The following is a 23,585-nucleotide window of genomic DNA, read 5'->3' as shown; positions in this document are numbered from 1 at the left end:
CCTCGTTGTGAAGATCTGCAGTGAACTAAGGGAAAATGGATGACAATCACCCATTTGAAGTTCCAAATTGGATTGATATTGACTCAAATCAAGAAGTTATTGCACAGAAAGTATTTTGCCAGATTCCTAAACCTCCCAGAAAAAGGAAAAAAGATAATATTGTACTAGAAGATGTAAACAATACAACTTACCTGGACGAGTTAATGCTGCCAGAAGATCCGAATGAGAGACTGAAGTGTCTACTTAGTAAATTGCAAAACAAAAACAAAAACATAACTTGTAATAAAGGCAATAAAAAAGAAAGCAAAGTATTAAAAGATGGAATCAAAAAGAAAACTACAACTTCGACTTTAGAAGTTAATGGCAGCGTTTCTGAAAAACCTCAGAGAAAGAAGAAAAAAAAGAGACTTGCTAAGAAATGTAGTTTAATTAATGCTGAAAGTATGGAACAAAATAATGATTGTGATTCCATGTTACCAATAGCTAAAAGGAAAGAATTGCCTGAAAAGTTAGCAAACAAGGAAGAAGGGAAACCTGATTTCCCAGCTGTAACCAGGGATCAACCCACTGTTAAGAGGATTAAGTCAGCAAGTAGTATTTCAAGTACTATTTCAGCTGAAAATGGTTTAGACTTTTCTGCTAAAGAGAAGTTAACAGGAAAAAGAGATTTTAAAAGTAAACTGAAATGCAAGTTAAGTGGTGCACAGTTTCGTTGGCTTAATGAACAACTGTACACAAAGGAAAGTAAAGATGCCTTTGAGATGTTTTCACAGGATCCAGCTTTGTTTGATATATATCATCATGGTTTTCAAAGTCAAGTGAAGTCATGGCCACAAAATCCAAATGATTTAATGATAAAATATCTGAATGAAAGGTAAATTCTTACTAGGTGTTGCTGGTACAATAAATAAAGACTGCCAAATAAGCTGGAGAAAACTATTTATCAAGTTATATACAGTTGAATTCCATTTAGTAGTACCCCAGATAATTTTGATTTCTACTAAATTGGACTAATTTTCAATTCCAATTGGATTTTCTACCCTTTTAAGCCAAAATTCATACCCTGGGTAAATTAGAAATTGGCTAAGACAGACAATTTTCTTACAGCCTTTGATAATATATATTTGTGGAGATTCATCTGACCTGATTTAGGAATGTAAGACAATTTTGACCGGATTCTCACAGTTCTAGAATATCATAGTTTAAGTGTCATATTCAGATGTTTAAGAATGTGCATCAAAAGCCTTTCTGTGATACCAACAGCATTAGACTTATCAGGCCCTTTCCTGCTCCAAAATTAATTTTGATTGATTGGCCAAATTTTTTGAATGATATGCCGATTTGTATATGTCTTAAAGGGTGTTCACCGGCTTAATAGCTTGTTCTTAGGGTGTTCTTGGAGTAATCAGCCTGTTCGTGGAGTGTTTAGTCTTTTAGAAATGACGTTGCTCTAACACAAACATATGAAAATTTGCTTAGAATGTGAATAGAGAGCCTTCTGTCAGTAGTTAGGGTCGGATATTGTTGTAAAAAGCCAACTTTCATTACCAATTTCAGAAAATTTAGAAAGTTTGATTTTAATAGATTTATGTGTAAAACCTACTCAGTGTCTCAAATGTGTGTTCTTGATTGATGCAATTCTTTGATTTAAAAACATGAAATCTCCCTGCTTTATCTGAAACTGGATTGTAACTTAATCACATTTATTTTGCAATATTGCAAGGTTTTGTAGAAAGGGATTTTGTCTATCTGTCCATTTTGTTTTGTTTAGACCAGCAGAATTACTTGTTGCAGACCTGGGGTGTGGTGAAGCAAAAATTGCTCAAAGTGTCAAGCAAAAAGTGTACTCCTTTGATCTGGTAGCTCAAAATGAATATGTCACTGCTTGTGACATGTCAAAGGTAATACCATATCACCAACCAATTTAACTATGACATTGAGTGTTGATTTTGATATTCAATAATCATTAATTCATTGAGTATTGATTTTTTAAATCAGAGACAAGGACTGTGTTCACTGCTTAATTTGATCATTAGGCAACAATTAAGAATTTTCAACAGAATAGTAAACAGTAAATTTGATTTATTCAGCCAAAGACAACACCAAGCACCATAATCTTTTGATTATAGTCATAATAATCAACATCGCATTATTTTGATGAAGTTATCTTGTATCTTTGTTGTACTTTTATAAAAAATGTCTTGTTTAGATACATTCTGTCAATTGTTCTTCTCTATCATGTTTCTAGCCTTTCCTTTATTCCCCAAAACATTATTTGTTAAGAGAACATGGCTATTAGCCATTTCAACCATTCTCTTCCTAAAATCTTTGTCAATTTACAAACCACATGCAATTTTTAAGAGAAATGATGTAAAGCAATTTGAACTGACTGGAGAGGGGTGATATGACTAGTAGAGTAAACATATAGCCCAAAAAAACATAAAGGATGTACTTAGAAGAATTAAATGCCCTATGTTTTTATTATTGTTAGTGCTTTGAGTAATTCTAGTACTGTTCAAGGTAGTACCAATATAATAGAGTTGAACAATCTCACAGGAAAAATCTCACTAATTTTATTTTAGGTACCACTTGGAAATGAGACAGTTGATGTTGTGGTATTCTGCCTGTCTTTAATGGGTAAAAACATAGTTGACTTTTTGAAAGAAGGAAACAGAATTCTGAAACAAGGGTATGTCCTTTTTTTACCTTTTAAGGATGAAAATGGAAACATAATTGATATTATTTAAGAGTACAGTTGCAAAGGTCACTTGATAAGGTGCCCCCTTGCCCTGGTGCTATAAAATTTTTGGCATGCCAGCAATCATAAACATTTACAAGTTACAGCATGCAAAGGTATATGATCCATAAAATGTAGATCTTAAAAGTTTTATGAAGACCTGATAGCATTTTAGATTTAATTTATACTCTTGTGAAAATATTTGAAGGCTTTACCACTTTATGGAAAAGTGTATTGAGGTGTTGATAAACAAAGAAGGTTTACATAATTTTAAAAGAACAACACAATTTAACACATACTAATGTGTCAAGCATGGAGCTGTAAAATTAGTAAAGAAATGTTTCTAAGGATCTGTGACCAAATTGCCAGGACTTTGTTTCAACATCAGAGCATATAGAGATCCAAATGAAATCAGGGTCCTTTTTGAAAATGGTAGAAATACTGCCGCAGTATTATGCGTTCAAAGCTTATTACCTTTTTCGCTAGTTTGCAGTTAAAATGGTGTTAGAGCGACTATTTTGATTAAAGCTCCTCTGTCTGGCACCGCTGAGCAGGGGTGGGGCTAGGGGGCTTTAGCTTTTGCAAAATATGCCAAATATTAAGTAATAAACTACCAATAAAGCCTCTTTTTATACGGTTTTAGCCCCCCCCCCCATCCACTTCTCTCAATGCTCTGCGATGCCTGTCTTTTCTCAATGTTAGCAATCTTTTTTTAATTACAAGAATTAAGAAAAAAGTGAGCATTTTTACTGTTAATTTTTACATGAATTAATACTTTTTCTCATAGTTGATATGTCATCAATTAAACTGGAGAAATTTTGTTTGTTTTGTACCTTCTGAAAGCCTTGATTTTGTGGACAACTTTGACTAACCCAAGGATGGTTTATAAAAAATTCAGTTATCTAGGAATGGTTAAGAAAAATTTAAATAAGTTTCTAAAACTAATTTATGTTTCAAATCTAAAGATACATGTTGCAAATCATAATGAATCTATTAAATTACCAATAAATCGTAATCTTGCTTAATTTGATGCTTTCTCGTTATCATGCTTTTTCACTGATTGAACTGTTTCTTTTCTTTCAAGGGGTGTTTTAAAAATAGCTGAGGTCACTAGTCGCTTTTTGGATATTCAAGAATTTGTCAAAGATATTTGCGATCTAGGGTTCAAATGTGTTTCAAAAGTATGTTGGAGTTCTTATGATAATATTTCTACTTATTTTGAGAATTGAAGATTAATTTTTCAAACACATGTTGAAAAAATCCATTATTGTGCTGCAAAAGCTGTTTATTATTAGCAATTTAATTGAATTTTGTTGCAATTTTTGCATCATTCTTGACTTTCAGTCTAATTTCAATTTCTAATGTATTTAGGCATGTTTCTTTAATTTGTAGAGGACTAATTTCTGTTATCTAGAAAATAGATAACCCTTGAAATAGTCTTTGGTTTTTCCTTGTATGTGATAGCATGGTGGCCAACTTTTAGGATGGCAACCATGAAGGATGGCAAACTTTTATGATGGCAAACTTTCATGATAGTCAGCTTTCTGTTAGAGCTAATGCTACAAATTATATGTCTAGTTTCCTGACTGGATTTTTTTATTTTCATTTCTATATAATGTAGGGTTTCTCTTTGTCAAGAAATTATTTTTCTTTTAAAATTCTGATCAACAACCTGGTGTTTCTCTGCAGGACTGTTCAAATAAGATGTTTGTATTGATGGAATTCATGAAAGTGAGAAAATCCAAATCAAAAACACATTTGAACATCAGGTTAAAGCCATGCATTTACAAACGTAGATGATAATGATTTCCTTCTTGAAGTTATTTATCAATTTGTGGTCTGCATTCATTCACATATTGGTGTATTAATACCTTTTTTGTTGAATTTTTGTGTCTTGTGACTCTGTTTTTGTGTTCCCAATTTGGATATTTTTGCCATCATTTACAGTTGGCTGTTGATTGCATTCAGTGACCAAATTTCAATTGCATGATATTGTTTTGTACGCTCTTCTCTTGTTTTTTGGGCTTGTCTTTAGACCTGTCAGCCTAAAATTTTAAAAATCTGAAGATTTTAGATTTTTTCTAAGAAAAGCTTCAAGATTTGGCCAAAAACAGGGAGATCACCAGAATTTATTGAATTGTATAAACAACATGCTGTATATATGAAACATTGTGCTGGACAAGCAAGGCAAAAAGTTCATGACAAAAATTATAATTGCTTTTTCATGATGATTTTGGTTTTTGTGGTTGATTTGTATTGAGAATGGCTCAGTAGTTTGGCTTGCTGACTACAGATCCAAGGGTCCATGGTTTAAGTCCCTGACATGCAAAACTTTCTCTTAGTGTAAGGAGAGTTGTCACCTCTCTGTAATTCCAAGCGTAGGACTCACAAGGTGTGTTCACATCGAGTGGAAGGACCAGGATACTGCTCGATAAGCATAGCTTTTCAATGTCCTAAAACTACCTTCGGAAGCTAGGTAGCAAACATATTTTAATTCAATACAATCTTGAGGATCTCCCGGGGGGGGGGGGGGGGTACAGGTTCCCATGTTCCTTTCGAAAAAGCAATCAATGACTGTTCCCTTGTTCCCTAAATCAAGGGATATTATTTTTTTGGGGGGGGACTCGCTTTGTTGACAAAATGTCCCTAAAAGAAAAAAGACATCTTAAGAAAGTATTTTGTATATCTTTTCCCTTGATTTTTCAATATTCTCAACGCTCTAAACTTTTCTGGGTAAGAAAAAAGACGTCATTCAATAATTAAACAGAATAGGGCCTTACAAGTCTTTGATGATGCTTGCAGATGCTCGTGTCGCAATAAACAAGTACAGGAAAGTTACTACCTGAGGCCAGGGCCGTCGCTAAGCACTTTCGCTTGAGAGGGGGTGGGGTGCCAGTTACCAATTTGCCGACAAAATAGGGCATAATCTAAGATATATCCATTTCTGGGTGTGGCATTTTGACGCAATTGATTTTGTTTATCAAAGAGTATGTTCTCGTTAGTCAATCATCGCTTCGATTTTCGAGTAACTGAGGGTATTTTCTTCGATTTTACACAGGGCCTTGCCCCCCCCCCCACTTTTTGCAAAACAATAGAGTTTTTTTCAAAATCTTTTGTGATGGGTGTTAATTTTTCCCTTGCCCCCCCCCCCCCCCCACTTTTCAACCTTTGTCGGGGCCCATGTTATAGAAGTCAAGTTTTGAGCAATGAGATATTCGGAGATATTCAAGTTTTGAGCAATTAGACCCTCATTAATTCAAATAGTTCAGCACGTTGATCTTACTAACAGGACCGCCGAAAGGCTTCTGAGGCCTTGCAGCAAAACTGAAAGACGAGGTCCCTTGCGAGCGTAGCGTGCAGAAATTTTTTGCGACCTCGCCTTTTAGATTGCCTTGAGTATTTCTTGCAGTCATCTCTTGCAATTAATTTAAATTTTTGCTTATGGACTAGGGCAATCTTTTCATGAATGGATGTTAATTACCAACAAGGAAACACCACTCAATAAATAAAAAAAATTAAAAAAACAGACGCTGGATAGGTGGATATGACATGGCACCTTAGGTTGCAATTTTTGCTCACGAATGGCAATAAATCGTGGGCCAGAGAGGGGCCTGAGCACCCCCCTCCCCAGGTGAAAGCCTGAATTTCCGCCACTGGAACTTCACCCAAGGTGGCAGAGACGGAATTTGGGAGCGAGAGCTCTAGATCCCAGACTTTGCTAGATTGTCAGTTTAAACACAGTAGTATCAAGATAAAATTAGAGGAGTCTTGGTAGTATATAGCGCTGTTTTTCGTAAACTTTGGAAAACGCAGAAACCTCTAATAACCAATCATATTTCCAAATTTGATGAAAAGAGAGGTATATAATGATTTATTAACCCTTTGATAAAGTTTATCACCGATTTTGTGGCTGCAAGAGCAAACGCCATTCAAAGCAGTGTTATGAATACAACGCAGTTTGTCTTAGACATTGGCATCTTACGTTGGCACAAATCTTCCAATATTTTTACCGGTCATACCGGGAAGGTACTTATCAAATGTCCCCAATTTGTTTTCTTACCAAGCACAGACAAGATTGTGTATGAAGACTCCTTGCGAAATCGGTTGGGACCGATTTCCGCGTTTTCTGCGTTTTCGATTTTGAACGAGGGTAAAAATTGAACGCCGAAACCTTTTATAATCAGTCATATTAATCAATCGATTTATCAAAAGCATAATAAATCATTACATACCTCTCTTGCATGGGCTCCGACAAAGGTTGAAAAGTGGGGGGCGGGGGGGCAAGGGAAAATTTGACATCCATAACAAAAGATTTTGAAAAAAACTCTATTGTTTTGCAAGAAAGTGAGGGGCCAAGGCCCCCAGGCCCCGCTTCGTCGGATGCCCTGTCTTGTCATCAAATTAACTAAAGGAAAATTTCACTTTTCCGCGTGTTACGCGTGCTCCGCGTGTTCCGCGCATTCCGTGTTCGACCTGGCCCTTAAAAATGAGTTTCCACCACTGCCTGGTGGGAAGTTAAAAGGTTTACATAAACCTTCCACAATATATCTAGGCTAAAATCTAGCCAAAAGTCTAGGCTACAAACATCTTGGCATAAACAAATCCCATTTGTAAGACATAGGCCACGGGTTTTTCGTTTTATTTGAACTCTTGTGCTTCGATGAGGTGAAACTGATTTGCCCGCAGCAACGACAACAACGACAACAGTATGGGAAGGGCGCTTTGCTGAGGCAAAAGAACGCAAGTTTAATCTGACATTAAAAACATTCTGAGAAGCTGATTCAGCTTATGGACAAGATCAATATCATCTTTTTGAATAGTCAACTGCAAGTTGCAAGAGCTGGTGATCAAACCACGCAGTTGTATTAGGCGTTTGCAAGAAACGACTTTGCGACAATCTAGCCTGGCTGGCTTCAGAACGGTTTTATAGCGAGAACAGTCAATATGGTAAGATCTAAAGAAAATCTCCTTGTGTTTGGAGACATTAACAACTTGCAAAATTTCCATTCTAAATTACCGCTCAAGGCAGCAGCCATCTTCCAGGCCCTGACCGTTTTAGGCAGGCAGTTGCCCACATGGGCCTCATCACTCTATCAACTCGCCTGAGAATTTTGGTTCTTCTCAATCTTCTGTCGATTTAGTATATCATAAATTGTCGGTGACTTTTTGTAATAATGTCGTGTTTCAAGCATTAGTGCTAAGCAGGTAGTTTTTTACATTGTTTCGTAAGGGCTCTCCTTTTCGTCATTGCGACTTGGAATTGTTCTTAGTAGCTAAAAACACAAAAAACATAAAAAACACAAAACTTTTGTTAGTTTTCAAATAGTTTATCCACTTTTCAACTACTCTTTAACACTCTAAATGATTCTAAATTGCCTTACCCAGCAATTTTTTATCTTGCCTGACATACAGTATAGGGTGATGACATCTAGTTTCTTTGAAAAACTAGTAAACAAATCATAGCATCATATTAATACTATTTTATGTTTAATTAAGGTTTTAGTTATAAAATCCCCTTGTCTTAAATTGTTTCTTTATGATGTGCATGGTTTTCACTCATGCTTTCAGATTTGCATATTGCATATCACCTAAAAATATCTTTATAATCAAAATTGCAGTTGTGTATTGTTAAGTAAGCCACCTGATACAAACCGCAAGAAGGCAAGGAACTGCCTGTTTGCCAAAATGTTTGTGGCCGGGTCTGCCATACCCTCTCCTTGAGAGTCTTGGGACCTATTTATTGTTATCATTGTCAAAGGTTTATTAGACTGCAGGGTCATTCCATGTCAAATTTAAGGTCAGTGTCACCCACCCTCTCAGATTTTGATGAATCTTACAATATTGATTCTTTCTCGGGAGAAAACACCTCATTTTCAGTGCAATAGGTCAAGGTGTTCCCGAGATACCGCCATTTTTCATCTTAGGCATCTACTTCAATTTGTTTTTGAAAAGATATGTGATTAGTTTTAACAAACATTTTACCAGCAATTTTGCATATAAAATGGTTGTATGACTAATTTAACAAATTTTCTTACTTTTTTATAATTCAAATTATCTCAGATTTGCTGTATATACAATTGATGATATTTATATGGTTCAAAAGCCTAATTCAAGGCAAAAGCCCAAGACAATTTTGCAATCTTTGCAAGAAATGGCATTAAATTGGCTAGTCACAAAATGTAGAAAGTCTGTGATTGGCTAGACTTTTAATGCTATTATTTATTGTTGGCACAAAATTTGGGTGGACCATGCCCTAAAATGGCCCAATTATCTCTCTAATGTGCTGAAATTTTAGGTGAGGTGTTTTCTCCTAAGAGGGTGGGTGACAATTTGTGACTTTTATAGATAATTTGACATGGAATGACTCTGCAATTTATTATTATAATCAATAAAAAATTTATTGAACTTTTGATCTTTGCTTGCATTTAGGTAGCCAAAAATAATGCATCCATGATTGAAAAGTCAAAGCAAAAAAAGAAAATTAATGACGAGCATAGCAGGAATTATGATGCAGGAGCTGTTGATGTTAATGAACGGCAGTTGCGAAGAACAGGAGTTAGAGGAAGAAAAGTCTATGTCTTGCTCTTCCTGCTTATGATATTGCTCTTGCTGTTTATTGCAAACCTTGTGGTAAGTCATATTGACATTTATGACAGATTCTTGTGGCAGATAACTTGCAATATTTAAGCATTTGTTGCAATGCTTATTTATATGAAAATATTTCATCCTTCTATGTCCAATTGAGGGTATGCTTGTTTTTGTACTAAGAAAAATAGGCTTCATGGATCTGTATAATGGCTAGTACTTATAAAGGTGCAACATAAAATTTATAAATATTTTTTTCCCTTCTTTGCAGATCTTGATTGTCATATTATACATTGATAACATCAACCATAAAGGTATGGAAAGTATCTCATTTTATAAAGACGGAAAAACAAAATGGCATCAGGATACAGATATGGAATATGTATACCCACTTGATGATGTCATTGGTGGATATGCAAATGAAAACATAAACATTGATGGAGATGGCCAGAGCGTAATGCATCTTTTTTATTTTGAACTTATAAGAAAAAAGTGATATGTATCTAATTTTGTTTGGTAACATGCTATTCACTCCTGAGCATTGAAGTATATACATTTTTCTAAAGTTGATTTTGTTTTATAGCTTTCATTTTGATGTTTCCCAAAGATATGTTTGCTAGAATCATTGTTTAAACGTTCTTGGTTCATTTGAATGAATGAGCTCTTAAGGAAACAACCAACTTGGTTGCTTTTACCCTGATTAATTAAATTATTAATCCAGAAACATGGTTGTTGCTGAGATTAAAGACTTATGATATTAAGTAATACCAGCAACCTCAATTTCTGTTTCTAGGTATTCATTCAAGGAGGGAAATTTCAAGATTCTCCATCAGGTCTGCACACTTAACATTTTTATTAGTAAGTTTTAAAAAAGATATCAAATAAGCTCAGAATCATGATGATAACATTGGTTCAATTATGTGTCAAAGAAATAACTGCCAAAGCTACATGCAGCCAGTTCATAAATGCAAACCAAGAAACTTGATTACTGTTGGTATCAAAGTTGGTAGTTAGCCCGAAATATTGTCATATGGAGATGGCTGCAAGCTTTCATGCAAAACGTTACCACCGAGATATTGTCATATGGAGATGGCTGCAAGCTTTCATGCAAACGTTACCTAAGGAACTGATAGTTTTGCTTGTTCAATACCACATGTTAAATCGTTATTTAAACTATGTTCCAAATTTTCAGAAACTTTTCTTTTTGGCTTTTGCCAAATGTGAATGACTCACTTGTTTCTATATTCATTTATATTTGTTTTATATAATAAGATAGCCAGTCTTTACAAGGAAGTGTACAGGTCTTTTTCTAGAGTTAGTTAAAATATAACAGTTCCTTATTAATGGACACTGATTGGGGAAAAGCTATAGACAAATAGCTGCATGTGTAGCATAATTTTTACAAGACATGGCAGGGGTTGTCAACCTTTTCACACCTACCATAGCCATGTAAGGGCTGGTTATCTAATTGGCTGGATTTGAAACCTTTATATTCCTAAAATCAATGTAAGCATTTTTGCAAAATCAATGTTATTATTTGATTAGGTTGGGATATCAAACTTTCAATTTTGAAATTGTTGTTTCAAAGAAAAATCTACATTTTTGCAGTTTTGGTTGGACCTAGTGGTACAGATTTGAAGATTAAAAGAAGTTTCACATTTGCTGACCCATTTGAAGGCAAGAAGATACTCCACTTAGATCACAACTCAATACTAAAGAAAGAAGGAAGATTTGTTGGAGATATGCTAACAACAAACAGTCTTCGTACTCCAAGGGTGAGCATATGCTTGTCATGAACAGTTAGAAATTTGCTTTATGAATGTGCTGCAGAACAGTATATTTCCTATCCAATGAATAGTATAATTACTGCTGTGTCATCATCCTTTTTGAAACTTCCCTTAGGGTAATGGTAGGATTGGTGTTAATGTTTATTGTTCATTTTAATCTATATGTATATTTTAATCTATAAGTGTACACTTGGCCTAGCCTTTAAACATTTAAACTTGAATTAACATATATCATGATTTGACAATTATACAAAATTGGGCCTTTCAATGGAAAATGATTTTCAATCCCGATGCCACTAAGCAAGCAAAGGAAATTTTATTCTCGACTAAAAGGCAAAACCAATGGCATCCCCCTCTTATTTTCAATGAACATGAAATAATTGCTGACAACAAACACAAGCATCTTGGTCTAATTTTGGATGAAAGACTAACCTTCACTGCGCATGTACACGAAGCAATCATAAGAGCCAATAGGGGAATCGGAATCATTCGCTTCTTATCAAGATATGTGCCAAGAAATGTACTTGACCAATTGTATAAGCTATATGTTAGGCCACACCTTGACTACGGTGATGTAATTTACCATGATCAAAGCATATCCTATTCATGTAAATTAGAATCAACACAATATAAGGCAGCAATGGCCGTTAGTGGGGCGTGGAAGGGCACAGGCACGGACAGACTACTTGAGGAGCTCGGCTGGGAGTCGCTACGTAACAGACGATGGTACCGCAGATTTTGTCTATTCTACAAGACTGTCAATAATCAGACTCCCAAGTATTTGCGCAATTATATCCCTGATAAAAATCTCCTACAATATAAAATACGTCGTCCTACCTTGCTTAGAGCAGGAACACCTCATACCTAAAGATTTTCTAAAAGTTTTTTCCCATTCTGTATCCAAGCATTGAATGACCTTTGCCCCGAAATCCGAGGTGCTCCGACAATATCCGAATTCAAAAAAGGCCAAAAAGCTACTAATCTCTAAGACTCACCCCACTCAAAAATGTTTGCATGGTATTACCAACTGCCGTGGGTCGTCTATCATAACCCGTCTTCGAGTTCATTACTCTGACTTACGCGAACATCGATCTAATCATAACTTTGCTTGTGCAAGCCCTATGTGTGAATGTGACTTAGGAGTCGAATCTACGATCCACTTTTTCCTGCATTGCTGCAAATATTCACCTGATAGAACGAACCTGCTTGATAAAATATCTGATGTTGTTGGCAATGATATTTCTCAACTGCCTGACGACCATTTTTTAGCCTGATAAGTGCATTTTTATAGAAAAAACATGGTACTATTCATAATTTGCCTCCTTGTTTTTTCCTGTTAGATCACTTCTGATGATGAAAAAGACCTCACGTTTTCTGGCAGGTTTATAAATATAACTGGTAGTGAAGGTGTTTACATGGATTCTAAGCTGTTCCAGTTTGAAACAGATGGTGATATCAAGATAAACATTGAAGACTCTAAGAGTGTAAGCCGTACTAAATTTTTCACATTTTTATCCCTGTTACCAATTTTCTGTAAACTAGCCTAGTCAACGTCAATGTTACATCCAAGTTGCTAAATATATCTTTTTCCTTTCTTAGAGCCTAAGAATGGGGTCTTCGGTGCAACTTGATCGATCAAAATTGAAAGACACTTCATCAAAACATCACAAAGTCCTCAACCCCCACCGATATAGATTATGTGGTTGTGCTAGCAGTGGCAAACTTTTCAAAGTACGAATCGTGGACGGGAAAGGGCTTTCATGCTCAACAGCCTCTACAAACCCATGTGCATGAAGCTGTGTCCTTGTAAAGCCTCACCTTTGTGTGTTAATTTTCTTGCAATATCAATGTAACATGTATCATAACAGCTTTCTGGTAGCTTTTGCATTTTTGAAATGAGTAATCTTTTAACTAATATGAGTAACTTTTAGATTTTGGATTCAGTTACAGTAGATGAAAAATCTGAACAATTTGTATAGTTATGGCCAGTCCAAAGAAAGGTTTATAATCATATGCCTGTAAGAACCCATACGGTAGCATTTGTATTTGAGTCATGTTTTTTTACTATACACCTCACCAACTGTTTATTAACTGTATCCATAGCGGCATAGAATATTTAACAATAAGTAGTTTAGTCAATTTATCTTTAGTATTTAACAAATAAAGTAACTGCCACCTAACTTTGTCTTATTAAATTACTATTAATAGTTATGTTTTTTTCTTTATGGGCTTCAAGCTGAAGTTTTCCCAGTCAGTTTTTTACCGTAGAACAGACAATGACAGCTGTTTTGTTTTGTCTGTAATAAATGAAGGTCTTTTAGTTCAAAGAGCTATCCATATGAATTGTCTCTTAATTTTGTGTCTATGTCTTGTATGAAGTCAGAATTGATGGATGATGGATCTTCATCTAATGTGAAATGTATTTTCCCATATTGTGTTCTGACCACATATTGCTATATGTAACCAAGGCTTTGTTTTTTTGAAATAATTTAGACTTTAAAATAGCCGTATTTGTAAAGCTCTGACTTATTTTATACTGATATTGTCGTATTTCTTGAGTTGTATATTTTGTTTGATGTTTCTTACGTAGCACGTACTTAGAGAATAGGCGCATATTGTTTCTTAAATCCATTATATTCATTCGTAATATGGTTCCTGTGCATAGACAATTCTTTGCAGTAATTTAAGAGTTGGCGACATTTGTATGTAACAAGGTGACTAGTTTCTAAAGTTGGCTGAGCCATTTCTCAATAACAAAGGATTGTCCTTTGCTGGACACAAATTGATGATGGGGAAGCTCGTATCATATTATATTGACTTATAAGAAATGCGCTTTTAACTTGCCTGATATTATTCATCCATCTATCCATATTCAGAGTAATAATATGGTATTCGGTACTATCTAACCCTCTTTTAGGAACAAAGATAATGCTTATATTATGACCCATCTCTAATGCGAAATCATGGCATAAGACTATGATCGCGAATATTAACATCTAGAGCCTGTGTTCAGCAATTTTACAATGCATTTTATGAGCGAATTAGGGTTCAACAAGGAATGCAAACTAAAATTTCCTGGAACATGTATCATGTATTTTTTCTGAATCTGCCGTCTGCAAAGCAAAATTTGGACAATGTTTCGATATTTAAAACAGCAATGTTATTTAATGAGGGGGCACATATCCTTAGGGCAGAATGGCGAATTATGAATCTATAGCTCCTTAAACGGAAAAAGGCACAATGTCATCAAATTTCAATTAGGAGATCCTCTCACGGCAACGGGAAAATATACTATACAGAACTTGAATTTCATTAAAAAGAATGTAGCTTGTTCTTGTTGCACGTAAATGTTGTTTTACGTTTCACAAGAAAGAATTCAAGCGTGAAACTTTTGACGAAGACATGATCTCCAAGCATTGTAGATTGAGGTTCTCATAAGAAGCCTTGTTAATTTCTTGATTATCTACAATCTACTACAAAACTGTCCTAAAGCTAAAGCAGTCAATTATTGATACGTTTTATCAAGGCGCCAGTTTTGTGCTGATGATGCAAAATTAGCTAAACGCATCTTACCAAACTTCAATGAAGTATTTGAAAAGATAATGCTCCATTGATTATCAAAATTCTTGGAGAAGCACAATGTTATTTGTCCTCATTAATTTCTAATGAAATCCTTCTAATAGAATTCTGAAAGTCAGTATCAATAACATTCTACCTGAAAAACGTAGCAAATGGTGCTCCCCAAGGCAGCATCCTAGGTCCTTTCCTCTTTCTATTATATTCAAAGACCTACTCTCATGAAAAATTGAAATTTTGGCATGACTTGAAACTGTGAGCATCTACTGTTTACAATGAATGGTCTAAGGTTTCTGAAAAGCATATAAAATAACATAGAGTTCTGATTGATAATAATATAAAGGTACTAGAAGACAGACATTGCCATTCCTACCAAAACGAGATATTCTGCCCCACTTGAGATATCAACAACTTTATATCATGCTCTTACCCTCGGGGCGGGATGCCTTGACATGTTTGAAGGTATGGGGACGTGCCATTATTTAGGGGTACCTTTTTTCTGAAAAATGCGAAATTATCGGTACTAATTTTTTAAATTTGTACAGAACTATGGGTACCATTTGTAGAAACATGCAGAATTATGGATACAATTTTTCGGAAATATTGCAAAATTTTTAACAGGGAGATATAGCATTAACAAAATGAATGTCAAGTTAGAAATAAAAGTATGAAATATGTGTATTATTCAGCTTTTGGGGCAAAGGACATGCAAAATCTGGTTAATGCTTGTTTATGTGCTTTAACAATTTTTTTGCTTTGCAGAATAATTGGTCTAGTTTTCATCATGTTTGCGGAATTATGGGTTCACATTTTTTCAGACATTTGCGAAATTACGGGTCCAAAATTTCAACCAAAATGGCACGTCCCCGTCCAAAATTAAGCATAGCTTACCTCCGAGCTTTTACCCCCTCCACATATCAACCATTCAACCATGCTCTCGTTGCATAGGGCAGTTTATTAAATAAAAACTTAGATAAAGTAATCTATAATCAGCAAAGTTGATTGGAGTAATTTGCTTTGAAGATCGAAAACTAATGAAGTCACCCTTTTATTGAGCTTTGAGGGTACTTACTTTCTAATCTACTACATTGAAGCTCCTGTGTGCAACATGGATATTAATGCATGACATTCGCAAAGATAACTACAATTTATTTTGGAGGTATCGAAACTTGGAATTAAACCCAAATGAAATTCGATCAAAATACAGTAAAAAATTATCGAACAACCAAATTTGCAAGCTAACATCAAATAATATCTGTACACCCGAACCAATTACTCTAAGGCCCCTAATTTTGCCAATCTCGACGAAAACAGAAGTGCACCAATTTTTCTAAAATTTTTTTCATTTTATCAAGATATTTCTTCCTCTTGATTTTCTCTGTCGCTATTTTCTAAAATTATCGATGAAAATATTTTCACATTATTAAAACAAAATCTTCATTCGGATTGTTTACTGCAACATCCTTTATGAGCAAAACTTTTTTCCTATTTGAGTAACTACAAAACATAAGGCACTGGCCCGGATATTCATCCTCTAGGCTAGGTCATCATTGTTTGCAGAAAAGAAATCTCAATGTATTTCGATATTATTCAACGTAATTTAGTCACTAGACGAGATGAAGATTAATTGAAGTAGCGGATAAGGCAATAAATCAAAAACTTTAGCGTTGTGCTCTGATCGTTTGATTTAACTGTGTTAGTGGGGGTGGGTGGGGGGATGGCAGGTTGAAACGCGCTTTATACCCAACCAGGGACGCCTGCACAAGATTAGGGCGAGAGGGGCAATGTTGGTGCTGAGGGAAAATCGTAGAATTTTTCTACTAACGTGATCGAGTATTCCTGGTTAGGGAGGGTGGGGTAACATAACAAAATATCAACCTGCATATGTGACCATCATACAGCTGAGTTCTTCTATCACAAATGATTTTAAACATAGAGAAAATGTTGACGAAAATATCCATACATAAATGGGTATTAAATGGCTTTGTCATTACACACAATATTTGGATTTAAAAAACTCATGGCTGTTATAAATGGGCTGGTTGTAAAATTTTTATTGCAAATATCGTTTTATCCTTCTTTGGTTTCTGGAGTACTTCTGAGGGAACAGGTCTCTTGTTTATATACTATTATCTTTGTCGCTCTCCCACTATTTACCCACCTTGCTACAGACAGCCTTTTCAACCTTTGTGTTTTTGTGCAATTTTATCATTTTTCCAATATTTTCTAATAGAAAATAACATAACGAGAGCGGTCAAAGTGATCATCAATAAACAATAAGATTCTATAATATTTTCTTATATTGCAGGGCACTTCTTGCCCTCTCTGCCCCTCTTTTAGCCGCTGCCCCTCCAGCCCCCCCCCCCCCCCCCCACGGTGTAGGTGCCCCTGTACCCAACTCTAAAAACTGGCCTTCTTTCAAGAGTACAAATTGAATTTTTGAAAAAATTTTAGGTAACGCACGAGATCTCAACACAGTGCCATCTCTATACTGTAGTCTCTATTCTGCGACATCTCTTCGTGTAAGCGAGGCTACATAGAAGCACAACAAAGTAACAACAAAGATGTCGACGCAAAACAGTTGTCGTGTAACTACGGACATTCACACCAAATATAGAATAAAACGAACATCATATAGAGAGGATGACCTCGAAAAACTCAAATTTATTTTGGAGGTAAACTCAAAGAATCTGCTTTTTTCTCATGCAGTGTATTACATGCACAAGATCCTCTTTGCAGTTTCCTTTTTTGGCCTATAGTAGCTTCAGCCCAGATTGGAATTTTTGAAAGGTGCGCAGGGGATCTGTTTCATGTCCATGAAAATTGCGCATCTGCAAATAGCACATATACAATTTTGGATTTATCCCCCGCGCAAGGGAAAAATTCCAGTCTGGGCTTCAGCTTGAATTCGGCTTATGCAACCATATTTCAATTTGAAATAATTTCTTTCAGTGTATGTCGCTAATTATAATTACTCAACAGAACTTTTGTGGCTTTTATTAAGAAACACCTTATGATCATTAGGAATGAATGCAACTCAATTGGGTTTCGACTGCTCATTATTCTAACCGTCTTTATATGCAAAATCAACCTTTTGGATAAAAAGAGCGAAAATGAAGAAATCAAGATGCCTGCCATTTCAGAAAATTTTCCGAACATCAGATGATTGATGTGGCATACTGAGAACAGTTTTTTCCAAAGCTATAGGCATAGTGACTACGCAGAAAAGGCACCTAGGATCGAAGGTCAGCCGTGCCCTTAGAACGCATTGCTGTAGCAGCCCATTCCTGTGCTGGCAATCGAGACACTGTCTTTGAAGTGGGCCTTAAATGATTTAGGGATGTAGTTTTGAATTAATTTTTTATGGCTATCGAAACCACCACGATACCTATGCTCCAAATCTTCATTATTTCCTTTTTTCGACAAGAAAATAGGGTCAACAAATCAGAGGTTTGAAATCTTAAATTTCATGGCAAAGGCACTATTAGGAGGGGTGATGGAGCCCTCCATGCACCTGAAAATTTCTGCCACTGCTTGGCTGGATCAATAACAGTTATTTTCTGGTGCTAGCTTTCCCTGTGATGTGGTTTTCCTTAAGAAGTCAATTGTTTACATTATCACTCTTAGTAAGTAGCTCAGTGATGGTCATATGTTTGCATTGAAATCTGTTTATTGAAGATTAGTTAATTTTTTTCATTGTAATTTTAGCCATATTTTCAAGCAAATGAAGAGAAGGTAAGCACAAGTAAAACAAATAATTTGTTGATAACATTCTCTTGCATTCCTAGTAAATGAGGTGCTAATGGTTGATTATTGGAACCTTTCACCCCCAACGCCCCCCTTTTCACACTAACTTCAGCTTTTTCAAAATATTTCTCAAGCTTTGTAAGTTCTAGAGAACAGCTTTGTAAAACTCTCCTATTATTATAATAAAATCTCAACAATTCATTTCAAAATACAGGAAAACTTTACCTACAAGAATTTTTTGCCATGTCTGAAATTTGACATATTTTCAATCTGTTAATTACAGAGGCTGAGTGAAGCATGTATCAAAAGATTTTTACGTGCATTTTTGACAACAGAAGAGACTCATGAAGCTATAGTTAGGTTTTTAGAATGGAGAGACAAGTTCCATGTGAGTTCTTTATGTGCTGATGATCCTGAAATAGCTAAGGAGCATGCCATTGGGAGGTGTTGTGTTATGGATACTAAAGACCGCGATGGCAGGTATTTCAAAGTTTAACATACACATTTCATGCACAAATATAATCTCTTCACTATGGGCAAAAGTGCTACCTTATTGTAATTCAAAAATTCTCCAGAAATAAATAAATGTGAGGGGCATGAATAAGCAAAGGATTTGTAGCTGCCAGGAGCTAGAATAAATGAAAGGGGTGCCAGAAACAGCATTATGTGTGTGTGAAATAAGAAATGCACTAAGCATGAAGTGATCCTTTCAGTTTTTCCAGAGATTTATTTGTGTTCTGCTATTATCTATTCAAGTTTAAGCTTCAGCTTTTCTCTCCTCTTACACTCTCCTTTTTTCTTTTATTGTTATATTAATCTTGTTGTAATTTTTAAATTTGTTCCAGTTAAATTTTTGTTTATTTCTTCATCTTTGTGCATGCTTTAGTGGTACAATATGGCAAATATGAATAAGCCAAGGACTAAAATAACGATTGGCTGGGTGGACTTTTACAGGCAAAAGTTAAACATCCAGGGGTAATTGTTAGAGCTTTCAGAGTCAATGGCTAGTATTGATATCAGAAGCTTGTGACCCCTTTTAAGAGCATATTCGGAAGATCACCAGACATTGAATTTGGGGTAAAAAAAGCGGTTACCCTTGGACACTTTTTTCAATTGAGTGCATTGTCTCAAGAGCCATTGAAATATGCAAATGAAATTTGTTACTAGGCTAATCTTAAAATTTTGTTTAAGTAGTTTGTAGTTGATGGATTGGCCTAAATAAGCTATTTGTTAATGCCTTTGAATAGCAAAGTGTGCGCTGGTTAAAGGTTGTGCAGACCCCAAACACACTCACAATATTGGAAATGACATTTCATCCTTAAATACAGTCAAATAAAAATAGAGATACATCCTTAATCAAAATTTATTAAGACAACATGTATATTTTTAATTTGTGCAATGTTTAATATCCAACAAAGAAGGTAAAATTGCGCTAACCAAAGCATGTCAAAACACTCCAACTTGGGTTTTGTTAGGCCTAGCTTTTTTCGTGGTTTTTGTGTGCACAGATTCCCTTGTATGAAGTCTTGTTTGTTCTATTTGAGAAACCTTTCTTCTCATGTTCTTTCGATGTTTCTTGGTATGTAACATGCCCTTTAGGGAAATGGATGCTGGTTGACACTTTCAACACACAGGGCAATCACATGCAAAACACTGAAAAGCCTACTAACCATCGCATCAGGGGACCTATCTTTCTGCAGTTCTCTGGAGCTGAATTTATCTCCTTTCAACTTTTAAATACAGACTTTGATGTTACGTTTAGGCATGGCACCAAGAAACATGAAACATCAAAATATTTTATGTTACAAGCACCTTTTTTGAACGTGAAACATGAAAAATGAAATGAGGAATGATAAAGGACTTGTTTGTACCTTTGAATAATTCGTTTTTTCTATCGAATTTCATTATACTCTTGCGCTGTCATTTAATGCTGTATTGTCATATGAAATGAGTTTAAGTGAGTGTCCAGTGTCCCTGTCCCAGTTAAAACCCCTGTGATTCTCATAACACTATGCATAGTTCCTTGAGAAATGTGAGCTTTCATACTTTTTTAAATTTGGTATCAAAACAAAACTTAAATAGTCTGTAGGCTAATAGTAAACTAAATTGATTTCAGTTGATATGGTTGCTCAGTTTTCAAAATTTGTTTTTCTTTAGGCCTGTTGTTCTCGTCAAAGTGCGGCTACACGATCCAAGCACAAGAGATATGCATTCACTCACCAATTACACTATTCATATGCTGGTATGCTGACTCGTAATTTTCCTCATGATAACAACACATTTTAGTAACTGAAAAGATTATATAGGCTTTAGCGCCCATACTTACGAGAATATTTTGTAATTTTCGTCATCAAGTAAACGTTTAGAAGTAATAAACCGTTTAACCATTTTACGTTCCAGAACTTTGTCGTTCTTTTGTTAAAAGCTCGATGGCTTATAAAAACTGCAAGTAATAAGCATTAAGGACAAGCATCAAAGGGTTAAAACAAGCCATGCCTTCGTTCCCCACATATATTTTTCACAATGATTTTAAAATTTTTTTAAATTGTGTGTTTCTTCAGGGGAGAATGATTTCTAAAGGCATGCAGTTTTAAACATCCCATGATTTCTTTTACTTTGGTTAGGAACAGCTGGCCTCACATTGCAATGAAGATGTGATCGATAACTTCTGCATTATATTTGATTTGAAGGTGAGTGAATAGGCAATAATTTTTGTGGCAAGCAGAATCGAAAAAGAAACATTTAGAGAAAACTGCTTTGTTCTCGGTTGTTGGTCAGTAGTGGGTATCAGATAATGTGGAATATGCGGTATATTCAACCTCGAGGTATCCAGATGCTCAAGTTATCCAAATGCACCATTATTACCTGAATCGTTGTGATTTGCTCGACTGTACTGAGCCACTCTTCTTATCATCGGTTTTATTGCCTTGAGGTAAAAAGCAACTTTGATTCAGTATTTCATGAAATCCTATATTTTCATTAATTCCTGTTATTACATTACAGGGCTTCTCCTTGAGAAATATGGATTATACTTACGTTAAAAGACTTATATGGATCTTGCAAAATTGCTATCCAGAACGTCTTGGAGTTTGTTTGATTATCAACTCTCCGTGGATTTTTTATGGTTGTTGGTCGGTAATAAAGCTATGGTAGGTTCAGACTACAGAGGTTTTGTCTTGTCTCAAATCCTGAACCCATTTTCTCAGATTCTGTCACATTTACCGCCAATCGCCATCAGAATACCCTGCCCCTTGTGAATCTTTGTCAGCAAACACTGCAACTAACTTTGATTTTCCATGCTAATGATAACTATCAAGGACTCCCAAGTAAAAAGTAATTTACTTGAAAATTTTTGTTAAACTGAAAATAATGGGACAGTTTCGTGTAAGTTGTAGCTATTTGCTACACCCATGCTTTCTTTCAGAGGTTTATTCAATTTTTTTATATCTTTTAGGATCAACGAAGTAACAGCTAGTAAAATAATATTTGTTCAGAATGAAGATGATCTTGAAGATTTTGTGCCACTCGATTCTATACCGGAGAAACTAATATGATTTATAAAGTTATCTTTGTTGTAATTTGATAATGGATTTGGATAATTCCGTGTACTGAATATTATTTATCTATGTTATTCGTGTAACCCAAAGCGTAGGGATCGCCCCATTGGAATTCTAGCTACCTAATTCCAGTCTTATTCAGCATTTAGTCGAAATTGTCTTGTTATAATAAGTTTCTGCACGTGCCATCGAATTTTTAGAACTTTCCACAGTAGGTTGGTAATTGCTAGCACTTCCGAGGAGGTTGGAATATTCTTGCGATGTTGCCAGAGTTTGTACCCTAAACTCCACCAAATAGGTTATCTCAACTTTAAATTACTGATCTGCTTTGAGATCCATATTTGTAGTTTTGCCAAAGTTTCAGTAATTTCATCCCTGTTATCAAGACGGGTTTCTGGCCTCTAAAATCTTTGCCACTGAATGTTATGGAACGTTGGTATCTGTTTCTCTTTTGGTGAACCTTGTCGGCATCTTCGCATTGTTAATTTTACCCAATAAAAGACGTGGAGAAGGGAAAGGTTTAGGGAACATGTCCCCTCCCAACGTATAGAAATATTTGAGGAGGCCTGATGAGAAGAACCGGTAACCAGCACCTTCCCGGATGCTTAAACTATTCAAATGGTCCCCTCCACCCTGATTTGGATTGACTGTTTTAATGTAATTGTAAGGTTTAGGTTCTTAGAAACAAATTTTTAATAAAAGTCATATCTTGAAAGAAGCTCGTTATTTCGTTGTTTGTCTTTTCATTGCAACAGTAGATAGTAAATATTTTTTTCCAGAATTTGTTTATACCTGCGAAAAATCTCTTTTCGATTCCTGGTGTCTTCTAAGGTACCAGGAGAAGCAAAGATTAGTGACATGATGTCCACATTCTAAAGTAAGCCGATGAGTTTCGGTAAGCAGAAAAGTCCTAGATAGAAACTGAAATGATTGCTTAAACACCTCCCAAAATGTTGATCTGATTAACAAAAGTACAGGACTGGCTAAGAAAGCATATATTAACGAGACTCAATAATAAGGAACTTATTTTGGACAAGCTCTAAATTCCGATATCTTTATGTTCGAATGGAAAATTTTTCAAGCCTCGTAGATGAAGCAGTGCTATGTGACCACTCATTCCACTTCACAGCGTTTAGTTTTGTCGACAGAATTTTAGAGGTTCGGCAATTCGATTCCTTTTTATGTTCAGAAAGCGAAGTAACTTGAAGGAACAGCAAAAAAATGTTGATGAGTAACTTCCAAAACTGACGATAAAAAACTTTCTTTATGTTTTAGGGCTGTAGTGTCACATCGAAAAGTAAAGTACTTTGTGTCCTCTACAAATCATTTAAAAGCTTAAAAAGCACTTTACTCTAAATGCAGTTTGTGTCCCTAAAAGAAGACCTCTTCTGCACGTTTTTCACTATGCTATCACCTACTGCCAAGCTTCCACCCTTCAAATTGTTTTTTTGGAGAGAATGAAGCCGTATGCTTCGACGATATTCTGAAAAGAATACAAATTTGAAGCCTACAGAAATTCGTCGTATAGGCTGTAACTGTTTGTAAATGTTTGTAAGGTTTTGAACGTTAACCCAACAACGAGGCATCTGCAGAAAG

The 23,585-nt window shown here is 35.4% G+C and overlaps 3 protein-coding genes across 3 annotated transcripts; all 3 read left to right on the top strand.

Moving 5' to 3' along the window:
• The first annotated feature begins 35 nt into the window (after positions 1 to 35).
• LOC135686004 (uncharacterized) lies at positions 36 to 4,611 on the top strand. The gene is made up of 5 exons (XM_065202147.1): positions 36 to 874; positions 1,772 to 1,901; positions 2,583 to 2,689; positions 3,822 to 3,918; positions 4,427 to 4,611. Exons 1-5 carry the CDS (start codon positions 36 to 38, stop codon positions 4,535 to 4,537), a joined length of 1,284 nt encoding a protein of 427 aa, XP_065058219.1. The 3' UTR covers positions 4,538 to 4,611.
• A 2,629-nt stretch (positions 4,612 to 7,240) lies between these two features.
• LOC135686510 (beta-sarcoglycan) lies at positions 7,241 to 13,662 on the top strand. Its single transcript, XM_065202756.2, has 7 exons — positions 7,241 to 7,684; positions 9,167 to 9,367; positions 9,594 to 9,776; positions 10,116 to 10,155; positions 10,931 to 11,097; positions 12,450 to 12,593; positions 12,709 to 13,662. Exons 1-7 carry the CDS (start codon positions 7,682 to 7,684, stop codon positions 12,901 to 12,903), a joined length of 933 nt encoding a protein of 310 aa, XP_065058828.1. The 5' UTR covers positions 7,241 to 7,681; the 3' UTR covers positions 12,904 to 13,662.
• A 3,542-nt stretch (positions 13,663 to 17,204) lies between these two features.
• Positions 17,205 to 23,431, top strand: LOC135686544 (uncharacterized). The gene is made up of 7 exons (XM_065202797.2): positions 17,205 to 17,360; positions 18,394 to 18,420; positions 18,716 to 18,912; positions 20,590 to 20,674; positions 21,057 to 21,122; positions 21,436 to 21,581; positions 21,887 to 23,431. Exons 1-7 carry the CDS (start codon positions 17,250 to 17,252, stop codon positions 21,984 to 21,986), a joined length of 732 nt encoding a protein of 243 aa, XP_065058869.1. The 5' UTR covers positions 17,205 to 17,249; the 3' UTR covers positions 21,987 to 23,431.
• Positions 23,432 to 23,585: the final 154 nt, after the last annotated feature.

This window comes from Rhopilema esculentum, chromosome 6, assembly GCF_057945365.1.
Source record: "Rhopilema esculentum isolate cy_ngs chromosome 6, ASM5794536v1, whole genome shotgun sequence".
In the NCBI taxonomy this organism is placed as follows: domain Eukaryota; kingdom Metazoa; phylum Cnidaria; class Scyphozoa; order Rhizostomeae; family Rhizostomatidae; genus Rhopilema; species Rhopilema esculentum.
The sequence above is the reverse complement of the archived record's forward strand: the minus strand, read 5'-3'. Positions and strand labels throughout refer to the sequence as shown.